Source organism: Aythya marila, assembly GCF_965140915.1.
Source record: "Aythya marila genome assembly, chromosome: 3".
Lineage (NCBI taxonomy): Eukaryota > Metazoa > Chordata > Aves > Anseriformes > Anatidae > Aythya > Aythya marila.
Window position 1 is genome coordinate 56,579,607 of NC_139044.1, and position 21,705 is coordinate 56,601,311.

The window sequence follows — 21,705 nt, forward strand, 5'->3', positions numbered from 1 at the left end:
GACAGCATTTAGTTTCTATGACATCATTCAACAATACCAGCTATGAGATCTTGCAATCCAATGCCTCATTTAGTGTACATATTCCAGTTCTGGGCACACATTAAGCTAAGGACGGCCAATGACAAAAAGCAGGTGACTGTAATTAAAATCTGCACCATCATGGCAGACATGAAAATGGAAAATTGCATAGGCAAATAAAATTCTTCAATTCTGTTATTTGTAGATTATTGAGTTGCTGGTTTTCCAACCTTAGTGTTTTCTTAAGACTATTTCTTTAAGACTATTTGACTTTCTTCTCTTATTTAAAATAAGTAAAACTTTGAAAAAATCCATTGTGTGACAGTCAAAACTACATCACTGCTTTATACTTTTATTTCCACCACACAGATATCTGACATTTCAACAGATGTAGTAACAAGTGCTGATTTTAGATTATTATTCTTTATTTTGTTTCACTGACTGAATCCCAATCTTTTCCTCAACTCCACATAAAACAGGAAATGATTATAAAGCTAAAAAAATGTCTTACTCTGTCAGAATTGGTAGGAATGAAGCATTGTATTACTCTAAAGCAGCAACGGACAAGTAGAATAATAATATAATAATAGCATGTGAAATTTCAGAAACAAAGCTACCGAGTATGTTATAATTAAAAAAGGTAAATTACAAAGAAATAGCAATATCAAGGAAAATGAGCAACTGAAATGGTCTAAATTTCCATATGGAATTGGGAACCTGGTTATTCTGTCAAACCTCTCATATCGTTGCTGATAAAAAGGTGTTCATAATAAAAAATATTATTCATTTGTGTTTCATACAGATATATTTTTTCCATCACAAAAGCAGCCCATACTCAAGAACATAATTTACTTCAAGTGTGGACAAAGGCTCTGTGCTTTTGGGATAGACTTATAAACATGTCAGCACTCACAGACAGTATAGGAGATCCACCTGCACAATCCAAATATACACGTTAATGTGTTTCCATATGGATATTTGTCCTTAAGCTGTTCCACATGCTTAGCTCAAAAGTTTACTGTATTAAAGTCTAGGAGGAATGATAAATATATGATATTTTACAGGCATTTTTAATCAGTCCTGGTTATGGAAATGTTTTCATTACCCACACATAATTAATATTTATTGTATTTCTAAGTAGTGCCATGCACAAGTCAAGCATTATTATTTATGGCAGAACACAAGAAGCAAAAGGTAATGTCCAATTCTACATCCAAACAATGTATCTTGAGGAGCCTCTGATGATGCTGACTTCAACTAATTTATTTATGGAAGATCACACTGCATGAGGAAAATATTAAAATACCATTAGCATTACCATTTAACATTTATATTATAACTTCAAGGGGACAAACTTAATGGAGTTTCATTATAACTTCAGAAACATAGAAATAAAATTATTAATCATATTGAAGCCTCTGTGTGTAACCCCAAGAAAACTCCATATGGAAGCATATGTACTAGATCAACATTTAGACTGGACATATTGGACTTCAGTGTGTTTAATAATTGTTGACAAATTGCTAAGTATAGTCCAACAATGGTATCTAATGGTGTAGAATATCAACTGGTTCTTGAATGTATAGAATGTATAGAATCACCTTTGTGATGTAAAGTCTATTTGCATGGCGTATGATTTTCATTATATTTGTTACTGTCAATATTTGTATACATACTTGTAAGTTTAAGTTCCAATGACGTAGATTTATGAGCAATGATATAAAAGGTCTAATAAGGACTATTTATGAGAACTATAATGAGGACCAGACAAACAACTGAACTACAAACATGAAGACAACTAAATTACAACAAACTATGAAGAACAATTTGCAAGTACAACTGACAAACATGTTAGAAAGAAAAAAACAATGTTTCCTTTAATTTTCACCAATTGCTAATAAGTAATTTATGTTTGTGACTCACAAAGTTCCTGTTTTGACTATCGGATTCTAGTTTAAGACTTTTCTTGCCTTTAAAATACTCAAGTTTATTTTCTTTTATGCTGTCTTTTTGTATTATTCCTTACAATGAAAGCTAATACAAATCTAATGTGAAATAGCATGAATTGCTAAAAGACCAGATATTAATTTTTTATGGTAGCTTGGCTTGATCCCTACTAACAGATGTTTCATCAGATTTTCACATATCTCAAGTGAATAAACACAGTAGCTGATTAAGATAATACAAAATCACAAACCCCACCCTAAAGATTAAAACTCTGGTCAGGTTGGACTGTTTTCTCACTGGAAGCACACACACAATATAATAAAAATATTATGCAACCTTAAAATATCTTTCATGCCACTATGATCAAAAGTAATCCATTTGAGGAGGAAAAAGAATGCTTTCTTCTATGTGTTAGGATTAAACATCAGACAGATTATGGATAGATCGATAGAAACAAGAATGGATGTCTGTGTTCTTATGATTTTTTAACTGGTTCTGCCAGTTACTTATCACAAATATGATGCAGTAAACCTAGCTAAAGAGAGGGTGATAAAGCAAAGGGGGGGTGCTCTTAAGTACCAAGTCAGGATTCATATGACATGGGGATTACACAGACAAAAAGCACAATACAAGACTCTCTTCCCTTTCAAGCATTACTGGGTGAGATCACAGTAATGTGCAGACAAAAACCACAAGTTACAACATATAATTGCTGCCAAGTGTACACAGCAACTCTTCTTTCATTCTTCAAGCCTTTTTCTTTTTCTACACTGAATAGCAATACTGCAGCACTAGACAAGTTAAATCTTCTAAAGGCATGGTGCAGAACTTTGGCTTCCTGTGACTTAACAGCACAGTTTTGCCAAGACATCAACTTCCAAAAAAATTCTATTTGGAAATTTAGCGAGGGATATTCAAAAGAGCTCAACAGCAAGGTATCTTGACTCATACTGAAGGGGGCCATAAACTTGCACTGACTTCAGTGGAATGAAATAAAACCCAGTGCTATGCAGTCCAGTTCCAGAGGAACCTTTAGACCATATACAGATGAACAGTTATTGAAGATTTTCCTTATATTTTATTACAAAATAAGTGCAAAATTACTTCAAGGTTAAAGCATGTCTGCCTCAATTTCAGCATTCCCAGGCATATGAAAAAGCAAATTACATGCTTACTATGAATTTATTTTATGATTTTTTTTTTCAATCATGTTATTAGTAAGAAAAATATTTTTCATTACCTTCTTGAAAATGCTTTTGTCTAAGAAATATATATACATATTAAAAAATAAAAAAAAAAATTGAAAAAACACAAGGAGATTTTAAAGTTAAAAATGTCAGTTTCTTCCTTTAAATTCAGACTATTTATTACACCAGAAAACTTATTAAGATGATAAGGAAAGATAAAGGTTTTTAAATCAATAACTTTAAAAACTGGAAATTTCTCAGTTCCATTTCTAACATCTGATACATTTCATTGGTATGGTGTACTATTTAGAAAAGATTTGTGAAGCCAATCACAAGGAAATATGATTTCTGTTTTCCCCTAGGACTTTCAGGTCCTCCCCTAGGATGGTGGCAGTCAAAGGAGTCAGTAACTATAGGAGTTGGCTAAAAGAGAATACTTGGTATCATGTACATCAAAAACACTGCCAACAACAGGGTGGGGTGGGGAGGTGGAAAGAAACTTCTGAAGACTAAAGACAACTGACTAAGCCAGGCATATATTATTTGTAAGTAACTTTTAAGTTACTAATGTGTGGCAAGAGATTTAGAAGCCACTCATTTGGTATTACCCATGTGAAAAATATGCACACCGTTTCTATTAGAGGGAGCATATATATAAACAGATGTTTGCATTTTTAATCCTCAGCACTATCTTCTGATTTTGATGTGCCACTGGAGATGGAAATTTATTATTGTATTAATGCTACTTCTACCATTTTGACTTTCACTGAAATTAAGAACAGAAAAGGGTTAAATGCAATTTGTAGCTTAGTGAAATGATCAGCTTAACATAATAGTAATTCTTCACATAAAGAGACAGACAAATAGAAGACCTGGCTAGTGGTGTTGTTGCTATACAATGCCTTTGTCAGTTCAAGTGACCAGATTTTAGCAGAAACATATCCAATCCAAAATAAAGTCAAAATACTGAACAGCATGGAAAGACTAAATGGCTCAAATCTGACAGCTCAGAGAAAAAAGCCTACATTTCATAAACTAGTTACACAATAAACTGTAACTAGAGTAGTTGGTGGACACAGCAAATCTGATATACCAGGCTTATATATGGAAGAGGTGAAATTTCATTGATTTTATAGTTATACTGCTTCTAAACATTATTAAACTATTATTTTAAACCCACAAATTCTTAACTTATACAAATGATGCCTTTGTTCAACACCAGCATTACTTCTTTTTGGTTTTGTCCGTATATTACAGATAAAATGCAATTCTCTAAACCAATGTTAAAATCCAAGACAAATTGAATACAATTTGGGGGATTTGTTGTTCAAGACATTGGATAAACATACACACCCTGCACAAAACCTCTATGTTATTTTAGCTTTCAGTACAAAAGACACGTTATTGGTGTTCCTCTGCATATGTTTAATGACTCAGCTAGGAAGACGATTTCAGGATTCCTTGCATGCTTCCTGTTTCTGTAAAGAGCAATATCATACATCACTAACACTGGAACTGGTGAACATTTAGACAGAATTAGAAGGAGAAATAGTAAAATATTTAAAATTTAAACCTGCTTCTAAGCATTTCCTGTAAATTCAAGATGAACAGAAACAAACATACTTTCCCTTACTCCTCACACCACAAAAAAAAAAAAAAAAAAATCACTAAGAACTGCATCACTTGTACAAATGCCTCTGTGACAACTTCAACCATGAAGTCCTTTTTTCCCACGTAAAAAGCAAATTCTGATAAAAAATGACATCAGCTTCATAGTATGGATTTGTCACTGCACAGTTCTTAATTAGAAGAACTGCGAGAAGCCAGAGCATGCATCTGAACAAAACAAACTCTGTTCACAACAGGGAGTTGCACTTTTCTGTCTGACACCCATTAAGAAGCACATTTATAAGAGACAAAGCTGGAACTGGAAAAACTCTGATTGCATTGTATCCTTTCAAAAATTAGGTTAGCTGGTTGACAGTCTTCATGTTTCTACACTAAGTTCTGCTAGAGCTAACTCCTGAAGATTTTTAGCATTAAAAAGCTATCATTTTACCATGTACTGGAAGACAGCTGGACTACTTCGGGAATATTAAGAAGGAAAGTGTTTTTAAGAATGATAACTATCTGTCACACTTTAATTGACCAACATATTTTCCAATAAACACTTTTTTTCAGTCTACCAGAACTTGCAACAAATATGTTCTTTAAAAATAAATCATGCTGACACTTCTGTAGAATATTAAGTAAATTACATCTTAATTGATATAGCTGTAGATTTGTGGTATTAAGCAATCTGAGTCAGCACAGTGGTAGCCTCTCTTGTCAAAAGTGGTTATTTGCTACACTGGAATTTGGACAAACCACTAAATACTTAAATGATGTTCAGAAGTTACTGAAGGAGAAATTCACAAGATGGGAATTGGTAAGTATGTTGGGGGGGGGGGGGGGGGGAGTTGGGGAGGAGTGAAGTCTTGAGTACAATTAACAAAATTGTTTCCAAATAACAAATTAAAAACAGCCAGCATACTGTTCAGGTTGATGTTGTCCCATTATGACAGACAGTAGGGTGAAAACTAAAAAATGAAAGATGAGAAAAAAGGCACAAGAATAAAAAGTTTACAGTGGCGTCAAAATGTATGACTACAGTTATTTTTAGACTGGAAAGTGGCTTGATTCTTCAACAGAAGACCAATAAAATTAGTCAATGTAAATGACTACTAGGGGTCTGACTACACAAGCGGAACTAAAACTATGAATTATACACTTAATCTTCCTGTACTGCTGCAAGGTTTAGAGCTTAGCCTGCCATTTACAGAAACTACATAGACCAATGAGAACTGAATCCAGACAAAACAAGAGGAGTTTTTGGAAGCCATACTTTCCCTTGAATCAGGTGTTTCTATTACAATATTTAGGGCAGGAAAAGTACTTTTGCTTAAATGTATCACAATATTTTGTATACATAGCATCATTAGTTCAATTTGTAGAAAACATTTATAGCTTATACCTGAAGTACTTTTTTATTTTTTTATTTATTTTTCTCATGAGAGAGATTTTTATCTTCCATGGAGAGTAGAAAAGGTTCAGAAACAGTATGTGTGAATTATTTTATCAGACATTTCTATGTGCAACCTCAACAGGGAATATATTTTCTAGGTGGATTTTTCTTATTAATTCACCAAGTTGTAGCTAAAATTCTATCTTTTATTTTATTTTTTTTCTTCAAATTCTTGTAAAATAAAAGTCATGTGTTTTCCTTCATTTTAATATTGCCTGTATAGATTTACTTGCCCCAATATATCTCAGACATCTCTGTGCCAGGGTTGTAAGCAAAAGGCAGATGTTAAAATTTCAGTTATCAGACAGTGACATGTAAAGCCTTGATCTAGTGAACATTTACATGTTACACGTTACGCAAATCACTTAAGCAAGCCCATTAAGTAAGCAAATCCAAGATTCTAGCAAAACAATCACAGACACAAAAATACGCATGCAAATCCTTCAAGATCAGCACTCCTTATTAATTGACAAATGTTGACTTTACCATGGTAATCCTTCATGTCTGAAAGGTCTGCTGATATAGAAAAGCAACCCTGTATTAACAGTAATACATACCAAAATACATGTCATGTGATTGCTAGATTTATATGTAAGAAACTTTTATTTGGAAAACTCTTCTATTCTTAACTAAGACTTACTGACAAGAGAAAAAAAGTGACATTCTCAAAGAAAAAAAAAAGTCTATGTTTTTAACTTTTAACAGTGAAAAAAAAAAGAAGCAAAGACATATAACAAACTGGTTATAAAATCTATGGGTCATAAATATGTGAAAGATATAGTTTCACCTTCAGTGAAAGATATAGTTTTTTCTTTAAAGCTGTGTTCTTCAGTGAAAGAATATAGGCTAATGAATGTACCTAATAAATGAATGCAAGGACTCCATAAGGTGAGGTCCTAGTCATCTTTGAATTTTTGTGATATTCCATTTGTTTTTGCCTTACAAGTGCATAACAGAATTGAGGAAAATCACCGTGCTTTTAAGGTTGGTTAATTCATGGAGAACCAAACACTTTAGGGAAAAGAATTACCAGCACCATCAAAAAAAAAAAAAAAATCAGATCCAAAAAAGTAAACAGAAGTAATGAGAGGCAGCTTCCTGTTAAATCCATTCCAACAGTGATTTACTTTTGCATTAACAACCTGTCAACTGAGGGCTGAGGGAAATAAAGGAAAGCCAACTAGTCATTTTTCTCTGCAAGATTTATATGAACAGAAATTCTAAGCACATGCCTCAAGCCAGCAGAAATGTAAATATTAAGCAGGACATAAAGGATTGCTTTTGATTTGTTTTGCTTAAGCTAGATTAAAATACAAAAGAAGACTGACAGGTAAAGGGGACAGAATATAAATACTTTGCAGTTCTTCGTTAAATACCCAGATTCCTCCAGACTAACTTCTCAGTTACATGTGAGGTATAGATGCCTATGCAAGGAAAGAAATTGCTAGACTGAATAGTTCTTTAAAAAAATTCAGGTTTTCTGAGTTTTCCTTAATATTCAGAAATGCAAATTTCCACTCCTGAGTCATTGACAACATTCTTTGTCTCATTTGCCCTCTACAGCAATATATACACACCCGTTCCCACCCCAGAAGTGCCACGAGAGAAATAAGTATCAGTGATAACATTATCAGACCATTCCCTGCCTCCTCACCATATGCCAGGACTATGTTGGCTGACGGGGCTAAAGTCTTGGTAAGACAAAGAGAGATAAGCGAATATGCTGACAATTATTTCATCATTTGTTCAGTGATAGAATCTTTGGCCCTTGTCTGGGGGAGGCAGTTTCAGCTCCTTGGTGAAAAAACTCACTTCCTGACCTGGGCAGTTCCAGATAAAATTTAATCCATTTTCACAGATGGTGATGTGACTGACTCCTGCTGCTAGCATTGGTGGCATTAACAATGCTTCCCAACATACTCCCTCCCCATCTCTCACTTGGCTCCTGAGCCCACAGGTTCATTCAGAAACCCTCCCATGAACAAGGGAGAACTTTAATCTCATCTTTCTCTATACAGTTCCAGTTAAGGAGGGTTGATCCCTTACTGGAGACCATTATCAGCCACGTGGGTGAAGGACTTGATTTCAGTTATTCTCTATTCTCTCATCCCTCTTTTATTGACGAACTAAAAATAATACTTTTTTTTTTTTTTTTTCCTTCAAACCATTAATAAAGATGACATGAATATTTCAGTGACTATGGTAGAATTAAAACTTACCCTTCAGTTAGCTCCTGGGTATTGATTAAAACCACCCTAAGGACATGGAATCGTGACTACTGACACCAATGTCACTACTCTGATGGATGAACAACAGGACAGGTTCTCACTCTGACATAAGCTGTGGTCATAGTATTTCTGTGATAACAACAGCAACGGGCATTACACAGAAAGAGTGTAATAAAAATTGTAGGTGTATTTATGGCTTGATAAAAGAAATATTTTCCACATCCTGAATAAAAATAAACATTTGCATAGCAGTCAATTTAAAATGACTGCTGACTTATAAGTACTTACGAATCTACTGATTATATTAAGAAGGTAAAAAGTTTTAGGAGGTTGTTGCTATCTCCTCAAAAAGCACATGTATTCAAAAACCTAGAAGTCCAGTACAGACAAGACACTTTAAAATTGGACTAGTCTGGAAAGCAACTATGTAAACTGGAATCTGCTTTTAAGATCACCTAAAAAACTCCAGTTCTGCTCTTAGGTTACAATACAGAACATAGTCAAAACTATACTGCAACATCAGACATTTTGTTATGAGAAAAAAAAAAAAAATAAAAAAGAAGCAAGCACTGACTAAACTGAACACTTGTGAAGTTACACATACTTGAGCCAACTGTTTTACTTTCTGTAGTGAGCTGGTACTTCCTTATTTTGGATAAAAATGAGGTTATGGCACAAGGGAAAACACCAATACAATACTGAAGACACAGCAAAACCACTGTCATATTCTGAGATGTGGAATCTCCACTGAATCTCCTTGTTTCCCAAATTTTGAACCAAAGTATAATTCTATAGAGCAATGACTCAGGAAGCATTACAGAAATTAAGGAAGTTCAGAAATCATCTGATCTGTTTCTCAACCCACAAAGCAAGAAACATTTAGACTAAACCATGTCTGGCAGACATTAGAATACATTTTTGAGGACTGAGATTTCACAGTCTACCTTTGCAATCAGTTCCACTGCTGTCTACATTTTGATAAATTTCCTCACCTCATTTATCTTGCTGTAATTTAAACCTGTTCTTTTTGTCCTGTCAGCTGCCCAGAAAGATCAGCCTATTTCTTCCCATTGCAGTCACCTCTTTTAAACACTTTAAATTATGCATTCCCCTTTCTACCTACTCTAAACCAAAACCTCTTAGTTCCTTCTGTCTGTCCTCAGAAGATACATTTTGTAGAACTCTATTTTTTTCTCTCTGAGTTCTCTGAAACCATCAAAATATACATGTGAACAAAAAGGTCAGGAATGTCTGAATCTCATATAAAAGGGGATTTAATTAGTTCTGTTTAAAACACCATCATTCTAACATCTCAGCTTCCATACAGTGTTTTCATTGGAAGACAAGCAAAGTTTTTACAAGAGAAGGATGACGCGTACTTATTCTTAAGTACATGTCTTACTTATACTTAATCTTATAGGCAGGGAAACAGGCAGAGCTAAATGACTCGCTCACAGCCATCAGGCATATCTACCACAGACAGGAATAAGAACCTGTTAAGTTGCCTGCTGAGCTGATCTGTACCTTCACCCCACATCACAACACATGACCTGAAGCCAGTATGCCACAATTAAAATTTCAGCATCCTTAACTTTTAAAGACATTTATTATATTTTTATCATTTACTTTTCATTTTTATTTCTTTCTGTTTTAAGTGTCTGAGACTATCCACCAATTCTTCTGAGGTATCAGACCTATATTTTGGGATTATACTTTATTGCAACACCTGCTTGTCCATACCTTTCCGATCAGTTTGTGGCTGAATATTTCTTCCATAGACCATGTTCCACCAATTGACACCATTCCACCTAATTCCACCATTCCTCACCTGGGTTTTGCTTCTGAAAGCAAGTTAAGTCCTGCAGTTCTTAAAAAGTCAAATTATACAATTATTACTTTTGCATTTTTTCACAGGATGACTGATATTTTTTCCCTATAATAGCCCCATAAATACTCCATAAATCCCATATCTGATCATCTTAATCCCCAACTTGTATACAACCCCCTCTAGGCAAAGCTTAATAAACCCCAATAGCTTTCTAAGCTTAAAACTCACTAGCTAAGCTGGATGAATATCAGGTTTTCCAATATTTCCTCTGTAACTTCAGTAAAGCTTAAGATGCCAGGGAGATTAGGGATACCTTATGAATCCACAGCCAAATTGACCGGTACCTGTTAAGGACACAAAATAAAATGTACAGGAGCAGTATAGTTTCCCACTTTGTCTGTCTTACTGTACTAAAAAGAACAGATAAAAAGGCTACATTTTGTGGCTCTGGTTTTTAACCTATGCTTTCACATACACACACCCACAAAAAAGAGAGAGGGAGAGAAACATGAAACCTAAGGGTCTGCAAGCAAGTACTGCCAAATGGCAGGTTACCGGAGAGGTGAATGTCTCGTTTTCATTTCAGTCAAGAATTAACAGCAAGCTATCTATGATCTCCTTCACTTATTGAACAGCAAACACATTTTGTCTGTTGAACATGGTTGTTTCTAATGTTTCCAGCATACTTGCTAGGGCTTTCTTGCCCACAGAATTAACTCTTACTATACCACCTGCACTTTTTATAACTATATTCTTATCAAGAGGAATTAGCAAAGACTAAAGGTCTTTCTTTGGGCCTTAATGTTCCAGTCACCTGGCATCAGCTCACAGCAGCTGTAGATTACAGCAGTTTTTGCTGACTTATTGTATGCTGAGGATGGCAGCTGCAGGATCACAGGGACGTAAAGGCCATCAGCCAGCTAATGAGTCAGGTCCTAAGTGTACATTCCTGGCTACACAAGGAAGATGGAAAACACATATTGGAGGGACATGAAGCTAGAAACTGCTACTGCACAGCCACTGCATTCAAATGTCAGAGAAACCCTGTACTTTTTATTTAGAGGGGAAAAAAAAATCTATCAAAGAAGCTACAAACTCTATATATAACATCCTTTTTCCAATAGCAAGTTTGTAATAGCAAAACTACCCATCTGATATGGAATTAGCTGAGTAGTACAGGCTGCTCCAAAACTTTCTTCTGCCCCAGAATAAACTCTAGAGGTTTTTTTTCCAGTAAAGCAGCTGGAGCTCCTAAAATATTTTGCACTCTAGTGGTTAGGAAAAGACATTTAGTAAATGAAATATCTTGTTCATATGTTTAAAGAAAACAGTCACAATGTGTTGCATTACTCTCTGCCCAAGTGTCACTACAGACCAAGATGATGTTAACTTTAAACTGACTGCCCTGTACAGTGTGTGTTTATCTCGTGTACATATAACTTGCTGAGGAAAATTCCTATCATGTGAATCATGGAATCATAGAATGGCCTGGGTTGGAAGCGACCTTAAAGAGCATCTAATTCCCACACCCCTATCATGGGTAGGGACACCACCCACTAGACCAGGTTGCTCAAAACCCCATCCAACATGGTCTTGGACACTTCCAGGGATGAGGCATCCACAGCTTCTCTGTGCAACCTGTTCCAGTGCCTCACTACCCCTCGAGTAAAGAATTTCTTCCAAATATCTAATCTAAACCTACCCTTTTAGTTTGAAACCATTACTCTGTCCTATCACTACACTCCCTGAAAAAGAGTCCTCCCAGTTTTCCTGTAGGCCCCCTTTAGGTACTGGAAGGCCACTATAAGGTCTCCTGGAGCCTTCTTTTCTCCAGGCTGAAACAAACCCAACTTCCTCATGCTATCTTCACATGAGAGGAGCTCCATCCTTTTGATCATTCTCAAAGCCCTCCTCTGGACTCATTCTAATACATCCATGTACTTCTTGTGCTGTAGCCCTAGAGCGGAACACAGCACTCCAGGTGGGGTCTCACAAGAGCAAAGTAGACAGGGAGAATCACCTCCTTCAGCCTACTAGCCACGCTTCTTTTGATGCAGCCCAGGATACAGCTGGCTTCCTGGCTACAAGAGAATACTGTTGGCTCATGTTGAGTTTCTCATCCACCATCACCCCCAGACTCTTCTCCTCAGGGCTGCTTTCTATCCATTCTCTGCCTAGCCTGCATTTGTGGGATTGCCCTGACCCAGGTGCAGGACCTTGGACTTGGCATTGTTGAACCTCATGAGGTTCACACTGACCCACCTCTCAACCCTGTCCAGGTCCCTCTGGATGGCATCCCTTCTCTCCAGAATGTCAACTACCACGCAGCTTGGTTTCATCAGCAAACTTGCTGAGGGCGCACTCGATCCCTCTGTCCGTGTCACTGACAAAGATGTTAAATATCCCTGATTCCAGTACCGACCCCTGAGGAACACCACTCATTACTTATCTCCACTTGGGCATTGACCATGACTCTTGGAGTTCAAACAGACAGCCTATTCATTACTTACCCAGTGTTCCATCCATGAAATCCATGTCTCTCCAACTTAGAGACAAGGATATCATGGGGGACAATGTCAAATGCCTTGCACAAGTCCAGGCAGATGATGTCAGTTGCTCTTTCCCTATCCACCAATGCTGCAACCCCATCATAGAATGTCACCAAATTTGTTAGGCATGATCTGCCTTTAGTGCAGCCATATTGGGTGTCACCAGTCACCTCTTTATTTTCCATGTGTCATAGTATAGTTTCCAGGAGAATCTGCTCTATGGTCTTGCAAGGCTGAGATGAGACTGACTGGCATGCAATTCCCCAGGTCTTCCTTTTTTAGCTTTTTTAAAATGGGGGTTATGTTTCCCCTCTTCCAGTCAGTGGAACTTCACTGGACTGCTATGACTTCTCGGATATGATGGACAGTGGCTTAGCAATCTCATCCACCAGTTCCCTCAGGACCCCTGAGGAGTTTATGCATTTATCTCATCAGGTCCAATTGACTTTTACACCTTAGCTGGTCCTGAAACTGATCTTCTCCTACAGTGGGCAGTTCATCATTCTCCCAAGCCCTGCCTTTCCCCTCTGGGGTGCAGGCTAATTCTTTTTAAAAGAGTTTTAAAATAATAAGCACATTACAGTTATTTTACAGTTTTCAACAGTAACTGGAGTGAAGGATTACTGAATACATAATCTACAGGCACAGACTTTACTGTGGAAAATGAATTACACAATTACTTGCAATATTTCAGCAACCATGAGAAATTCAAGAGAGATGTGGGTATTGACAAGATAAAAGCAGAAGAAAAGAAAGATGAATGAATTAAGAGTACAAAGTCAAAGAAAAAATAACAAAGAATAACAACCAAATGATAAAGAAGCAAGAAAATTGAACAGTAGCAATAAAGATGGCACAACCAATCAAAACAACAAATATATAATACAAAAAATATAATACATAATTTTAATCAAAATGTTACACTGTACATATTTCAGTCATATATTAGCATAATCTTTAGTCAGCAGACAGGCACCTAGACCATTTATGTAAGCAGGAAGATAATTTGCTAACTTACCTGCTTGCTGCATGCATATAATATACACGGTAAAAAAGTAGACACAGTGCTGCAGCTTCCATTTCCAGTGATAACACCACATCTCACTTATATGAGACATCCTGTGGGAAAAAAATAATTAAAAAAAAAATCAAGCAATAATTCAGGAAGCTTTACAAGAAACCAAGAAAATGTGAAAATACTGTTATTAGTTAAACTAGTAACTAGCAGCAAATACAGTAGCACCTGAACATTTTGGATGGCCCTAGTATTGCTTGACCACATGTGGAAGTTTCCACACTTGCTACAAAGGGTCAGAAATGTTGTCTGGTCCTTAACAGACAACAAGGTGGAAGACTGATTATCACCAGGCTTCTAAGCAGACAGATGTGGTGATATTTCAGTAAAAGAATCAAAGAAGGTGAGGTTGTGTTTTTTTTTTTGTTTGTTTGTTTTGTTTTTTTTTTTTTTGAGATTGTAAATTATGTAAATTGGATAAACAGTAAAATAAAACTTTTGCAAATGTATATAATTTGCATAATTTACATATACAAATATGGTTATGCTGTTTAAATGTATATACAATACATGCGTATTTGTTATTATTTGTTATTAACTATACAAAGATACTGTGTGAGATTTTGCCTCTGCTCTTGACCAGTCTTTCAATATTTTTCACTGATAGTATTTTGATAGCTAGAATATTTTATGTCGACAGCTTTAATGAAAATCCTGAAACTTTGCCTAAATCTAGGGGCTCATCTGTGTTGCCAGTGAAGTCAAGGACAAGTTTATTATTTAGCAAAACTAATGCAGTTATATAAAAATCATTATTATGTATAACTTGAAGTTAAAGTTTTCTTTGACTTGTAGTGTATATGACCTTAAATTGCTAAACGAAAATGATTCCTTCATAGTGTGCAGAAGGGGAAACAAGAAAGGAGACTTGTAATGAATCTGGTCAGATCCAAAATGAATAGTGCTTTATTACACTCCTGTCTCATTTTATTCAACAAGCAAGGAACGAATTGTGAAACAACACAAATTATTTTGACCAACTCCTTCCAACTCCTATTTGGCAATGACAACCAGTAACTGACTTTAGTACAGTGAGATATTACCTAGTAATACTGGAGGAAAATCTTTAGCAGAATCCCCCAAATATTTCATAAGTCTGTGGCCAGCAACAGTACATGATGAAGAACCACAAATAAGTAGTCATGAAGAAACATTGATTAACACAAATATCTTCCAGGATAGTGCGTATTAAATATAGAAAGGAGAAAGTTGTTTGCAAGTGCCACTGGTATTATCTATCAGGCTGGAAACATGAAAGAGGTAAGTAAAAGAAAGTACAGAGGAGTTCACACTCAGTGGCAAGAAAACTTATTTTTCCTAAACTTGGGAAAACAGTCTTCTGCTCCACAGAGGCTGCTGTGAACCTGCTAGTGAAACCTGAGGGCAAATGTAAATCTTTTCCCAGTATCGGCTACTGTTGCTTCCCAAAGTGAAGTTCTGTAAAGTAGACAAGCCAAACTTAATGCAGAAAGATAAACCATTGTAAAGGAACAACTTATGTTTCAGTTTTAAAAGTGGTAGTTCATTAAACAGCTCCTATGGGCTAGATGCCAATGGGCCCAGGTAAATGACACTTCAACTGACTGCAGCAGTCAGTCAGCTTTCACTTCAGTGCAGTGTTACATGGCAAAAGCATCTGATTACAAAAGAAGTCCAGTTCTTTACGGGTACTTGTATCAAATTTGGAATTTGAAGCTGATTTATTTCTCTAAGATATTGTAAAGTCAAACTTAACAAGTGTTGAAGACAAGCACTGAACACACTGGGCTCTGAAATACAAGAATCTCTTTGATGAAGCCAGACACAAAAAATAACCAGATTATCCAACAATGGAAGTATTGTTCTTCAACTTAATGACCTATAAATCTCTGTTAAAATCTCAGACAACAGAATGCTGAGCTTTGGGAACAGTTACTGTTCAATGTATATAATTCATAAATCCACAATGCCCTTAATATTAATTTAGAAAACTTACTTTGAACAGAAGTCCTTTTAAGTCACAAACAGTTATATACACATCGGAACATACACAGCATGCATACATATGCTCCCAGATGCATTTGTTTCTCATTTAATAGCTGGAGAATCCAATGCACAACTTTTGATGTACACAAGAAAAAAAGTAATCCAGTGAGTTTCTACTGCCTAGGTTTCGAGTGCATCTACCCAGTCACATTGCCTTTAGTGCCCTTCTTAAAGAATCTGAGATTCTGTGTTAGTCTGACCGAACTATTATTTAAATTGGCCAATTTGTGTTTGCTAATGTTTACTTGCATTGTGGTAACACTCATAAGCCAGTACTCCACGTTAGTTTACAATATGTTTCCTCATCCTCACTTTTGTAAAAAGCACAAGTCAAGAAAGATTTCAAGAACATGGATAATCAACAACAGAACAGAGCATAAATAAGTGGAGAAAAGTAGAAAGGAATGACTATAAAGATTTTTCCCCAGAGGAAAAGGCTTAAAAAGGCTTAAAAAAGATATTTACACAATCACTATAAAAATATACATTTCTCCACCAAAATGAACAAATAAATATGAAAAAGTAGCAAAGCCATCTCCTCCACTTACATTCAGTATTGTTAAAGGACAAAACAATTTTATTTATGACATTATTTCAGATGGCTAAAATAAAAGGTTATCAAACTCAAACAAGAAAGACCACAGAATAAACTTGCTACCAAAGCAGTTGACTAATGCAGGCACTATGGGTCAGATCTGTTTCTTTTGGAGAAGACTTTTGGTTATCCATGGTACAAAGCATAACCTGTAGCAGAGTGCTATATGTGAGCAAGAAGGTCACTTATGTGCACATTTTTGAGACCTTGCATAGACAAAAATACAAAATTGAGAAACCTGGCTGCTCACAGTCTTACACTGTGATGTGCAGTCTTACACTGTGATGAAACTTTTGTTCATACAAAAATTTGTCATGGATGGAAGTCAGGTAACACTCTGTCAAGAAAAAGGCTTTTTCCATACCCAAATCCTTCTCTGATAGTTATGTAACTATGAAAAGAAGTCAAAGCAACTAGTAAATACTTGCCAGGAATTTTAAAAGAAAAAAGAAAATGCAAATGTTATTCACTTGTTTATACCCACTATGCTTATGTTTGTTATAAACCTCATTTTCTTGATTATTAGTGTTAATGTCTAGAGTGGAACCCAAACACCATACGAATAATTTAACATAAAAATTAGCAAACAGTTGTGGACTAGCTTATAGCTTATCAAGGGATGATTTGATAACATTTGACTAGTGCAACAGCACTGACTTGATGACACAAGAGACCCTTTCAGTTTTGTGTTCTTCTCTTAAACAGTATTAAAATGAAGTATTCTGTCTTTTAATATGAGAGAAAGACAGAGACAGGACATGAGAACTGCAACATACTAAAACACACCAAAAAGTTAAGTAAGCAAAGGAATCCATAATAAAGATGATGACCCAGTTTCAGAACACTTGCAGATTTTTTCCATCTTTAACCCTGGATACATTAAAATTGATTAACATAGTCCACAATGTTTTTGGTTGTTTGTTTGTTTCCCCCCTATTTTATTTCAATGTAACTGAAAAAGCCCTGTTCTGTCCCCCACTGGTAACAAGCTAGCAGCTCTGAACATATCATATGTTGTCAAAAAAAGAAGCAGAACAACATATTACTGAGTATATTTGGGGACTATTAAAACACCTATGGTAGAGGTATATCCATTATAGTTTGATGTAGCTTCATGACAGCAATCTATTTAATACCGCCCCCCCCCAAAAAAAAAAAAAAAAAATAATAATTAGAAAGTGTCCTTCCATGGAGTCTTACAGAAGAACTACCAAGTTTTCTATGAACTGGCATTATTGCCTTGCTGACACTGTGACAAGGCCAGCTATGCGCTCTAGCTACCAATCCAATAGTCCAGTCCACAGCTACTTTCATTTCCTATAACATAGGGAGACAATGGACTTATTCACAATTCATTCCAGAAGAGCAAAATAGACATGTAATTTATCTAAACCATATATGGATGATAACAACTCAGTTAAAGATTAAATTAGTGGGAGCATTGCTTCATCTAACTACAAAATTCTATGTGCCACTTGTCAGCTAGTGCAACTTCATCACCTTTTAGGGAGTACACAGCTCTGCAAGAAAATATACACAAAATGTGAATAATCCTGGAGCATATCATTTGTATACTGCATGGTCTCAAATCATGGAACAGATATTTGAATACACCATCTTCCTTGTTCAAAGCTTCGCAAAGTTCCCCACAGTGGGATGTGAATACTGCCGCAGGCAGAGTGACATGACTTTCTTTGGTCTTTGACATGTCTAAAGCTGGTAAGAAAAAATGTTGCTGACAGTTTAAAATTAAAAAGACAGATAACATCAATTTCACAATTTTTATATAGGTTGTAAACAAAAAGATCTTAAGCTTAATCACTCTTACGTAGAACTACAAGTGAAGGCGATTACAACTCACATTTCAGTTCCTGCAGATTAGCCCAGGAGTTGATTTTAATTTTGAAACCCTCACTTTAAAAGATTTTTGAAAGATTAATTACACAATGCCATTTGAAACTTTCATTCTGTTAAGCCTGACATGTTTCTAATTGTTCTTACAGTCAACCTAGAAAACACCCTCACGCTCATCGACTGAAATGAAGAAAATGACATTGCCGTGTAATTTAAACAATGCCAGCTGTACTAAGCCCCATCTCAGCACCTTGGCTTGCCTTCCAAAAGGAACTTTTCCGAGTTGCAGGCAACCCATTTGCTGAGTATATGTAGCCGGGCAGCACCGCAGCGCCAGCTCTTCAGGAACCACTTCTCAGTTATGCCTCAATTTCCCCGCACACCGCCCAAAGCCCTGCCCCTGCCCCCTTGCCCCGCTCCCCTTCACGTCCAGCCACAGGTCCTCTCCCACCTGGCCGTGAGCGCACCGCCGACACGCCTAACCCCAGAGCTGCCAGTACCTTCGGCGGGAGCGTGTCAGCAAAGGCAAAACATTTTGGGGAAGGCACCCAGAGGCCACTGCAAGGCCTGCCCAGGGCCAGGCGGCCGGCCGGCCGGACAGACAGACGGACGGTAGAGCAGCGGAGCCCCTCGCTGCCTCCGCAGCCCGCCGAGCGCTGCAGGGAGGAGCGGCGGGGCTGGGAAGGTTTTGTGGAGCCTGCCCGGCCCGCCCTCGCCCTCGCCCTCGCCCTCTTTCCTTGCTCGTGTTGTCGGCGCACCTGGGGGGCTGGCACCGGCGCCTGCCGTGCCCGGGGCTCCTCGACGTGAGCGGCCGCGGGGCTGCGGCCGGGCTGGTGCTTCGGGCACCGGCGGGCACGGCAGGCAGCGGGGCCGAGGGTTTCGCTACTTGCCTCCAAGCAGGGAGCGACTGACGGGAGACGTCTTGGGAGCCGGATTACGGGGCTCGAGGAGAGGCAGCAGCCGCCCGGGACCCCGCGGGGCACACCGGCAGCAGCCGCAGCCCGCCCGGGGCAGAGCCGGGGCTGTCCTGCCCTCTCCGCCGCCGAGGTGAAACTCTCGTTTCCCCATTCCTTCAGCCCTACCTATCCGCGCGGCTCAGACCTGACATTACTCATCACCTACTGCGCGGAGGGGAGCGGGGAGCCCAGCGGATACGGCCCGGGTTTTCTCGCCCGACGACGAAGGAGCCCGCGGGGTTTTCCGCGCTCCCCGAGCGCCGCGGGCGGCAGCCCCCGCCCGGGTCCGAAGAAGGGACTTACATGGTGACATTACGGGGCGGTTCTCCTCCGGTTCGCAGCCACCATCCTCCCCCGCTGCCGCTCGCTCTGCCTCTGGCCCCGCTCCCTCACGGGCTCCTCACAAAGGTCATCGCTGTTTGCCCACCTCTCTTCCACACCCGCCCCCGCACACGCCGCCCGCGGCGGCCGGGACCGCGCCGATCCGCTCCTCCTCCTCCTCCTCCGCGTCCTCCTCCTCCTCCGCCGTGATCCCCCCCTCCAGGGAGCTGCCTCTCTCGGCACAACTCGGGGAAACTTCGGGGCCGCGCGGAGCTTCCCCGCTGGGACAGGGACAGACACAGGGACAGGGGCAGGGGCGGGAGCAGGGGCTGCCCCCGCCTCGCCGGTTTTTGGGGTGCGCAGACCTCAAGCAAGCTCACCTCGCAGGGGGTGTGCGCAGCCCCGGTGGCACCCCCAGGGGGCTCAGGGCAGCGCTGGGGAGGTGCCGTGCTAGGGACAGCAGCCGCGGTGCTCGCAGCCTCCTCGCAGCATCTCTGGGGTCAAACGCACAGTGCACATCTGTAGGTGGATGGGGTAAGCACAGGCAGGCCTGCCTGCGTCACTGTGGGAAACAAACCTCCGTGCTGTGTCCCAGGGTTGCCAGTGCAGAACCCAAGACAGTTAAAGTGTGCCGTTTTTCTCTGCTCTTGGGATAGAAGATAGGTGGGTAAAGTCCATGCGTCTCTGATCCATCTTCTTTCTGAAGCATGCAAACATACATTTCTGTATGCTGCTCACACAGGCTGTGCTGGCCCACACCTCAGTCCTGGGCACCGCTTTGGGAAGATGGTAGTTTGCACTATTTGCTGGTGATCTGCAGTTGCATTGTTCCACTGAAATCTGAAGAACATGGTACTGCACCGGAGCTGAGTATCAAAGCATTGAAATGATAGCAAGGGAAACAGCAAAGCACAAGGTCACAAAAGAAATCCCAGATTTTCACAATACTCCTCGGATCTGTACTGGCAGGGTTAGGAAGGATGGAGAAAGAGAAGACTTGACATAGTGAATCTTTTAATGCAGTTAGCATGCAATAGTACTTAAAAACAAGTTCCTATTAAAAAAAAAATCCCAATTTTTCATGAACTTTGTACTGAACATTAATATTCACTCATTCTGGTCAATTTTTATCATCTGTCCTTATAAACAAACAGCTGTAGCCTTCCTTTCACTGTAACTTCCAGGCACTGACCATGGGCACAGGATCTGCTGGGTCTGGGTTAGCCACATCACCATGGCCAGCTGCAGCTCACAGGTGTGCAGTACGAACAGTATTGTGCACGCTAGGCCTTTCCTCTACATCCCGGACTCTGTGCTCTGAGCAGGTATTGCTCTGCTTTCCACCCTGCCTCTGGGTCTGGTGCACAGGATGGATCCCCCCAGGGCACTTGGCGGCAGCGGGAGAGGTACGTGCCAGCTCTCCTCCCAGACTTGCAGTCAGGTGCCCTGCTGTTTTCTGTAGCAATCACCTGCTCTATTTCAGGATGTCTAAAGGTTGTGTAGAACAACTTTATGTTGCATTTGCAATGAGTCCAATGTATTGATGCATGTAAGACTTACTCTATTATGTACAGTCAGTTTGTGCTTGGGCAATAAACCTGAAAGTTTTTGTCACCTGGATTTATTGTACTCATGCATTTACATCACAGGCGCAATGAAGTTTGTGCATCTAAAATGCATTGGACTTGCTGTGCAGGTGCAGATCAATTGACAATTACGCTCAATATCTCCTGGGCATATTGGACTCACTGTGTACGTGATGTACACAGTAAGGCAATAGCATCTGGAAGATGTCAGTCTGCTGTTTGTGTGCAGTGTGTATCTTCCGGCTATGTTGGAAACTTAATCTTTCTTCCCTACTTGGAAGGTAACAGCAGTGCCTGCGATTCCAGAACCTGGGAGTGGAGCAAAAAAAAAAAAAAAAAAAAAAAAAAAAGGATTTTTGTCTTGTCATGCTTTCATTGAGCTGTTGCTTTTTGTTAATTCTCTGTTCTCAGTTTGCTCTTGATATCCAAACCAGCAGAAGCTGTTTTGTATTAGGAAAACTAGTCATATATG

The 21,705-nt window shown here is 38.8% G+C and overlaps 1 protein-coding gene across 7 annotated transcripts in view; it reads right to left on the bottom strand.

Annotated features, from left to right (window-relative positions):
• Positions 1-19,778, bottom strand: part of ADGRG6 (adhesion G protein-coupled receptor G6) — a 110,768-nt gene extending 90,990 nt beyond the window's left edge. For 3 of the 7 annotated variants that reach the window (XM_082756938.1, XM_082756933.1, XM_082756939.1), the window contains exons 1-2: positions 19,630-19,778; positions 13,840-13,940 (exon numbers count right to left, since the gene is read on the bottom strand). In XM_082756938.1, the coding sequence (XP_082613064.1) occupies positions 13,840-13,940; positions 19,630-19,631 (103 nt within the window). In that variant the 5' untranslated portion in view covers positions 19,632-19,778. Of the gene's footprint in view, positions 1-13,839; positions 13,941-18,620; positions 18,635-18,821; positions 18,998-19,492; positions 19,514-19,629 lie in introns of those variants that run through there. The other 4 variants (XM_082756937.1, XM_082756934.1, XM_082756936.1 and 1 more) reach the window with 4 other exon arrangements.
• Positions 19,779-21,705: the final 1,927 nt, after the last annotated feature.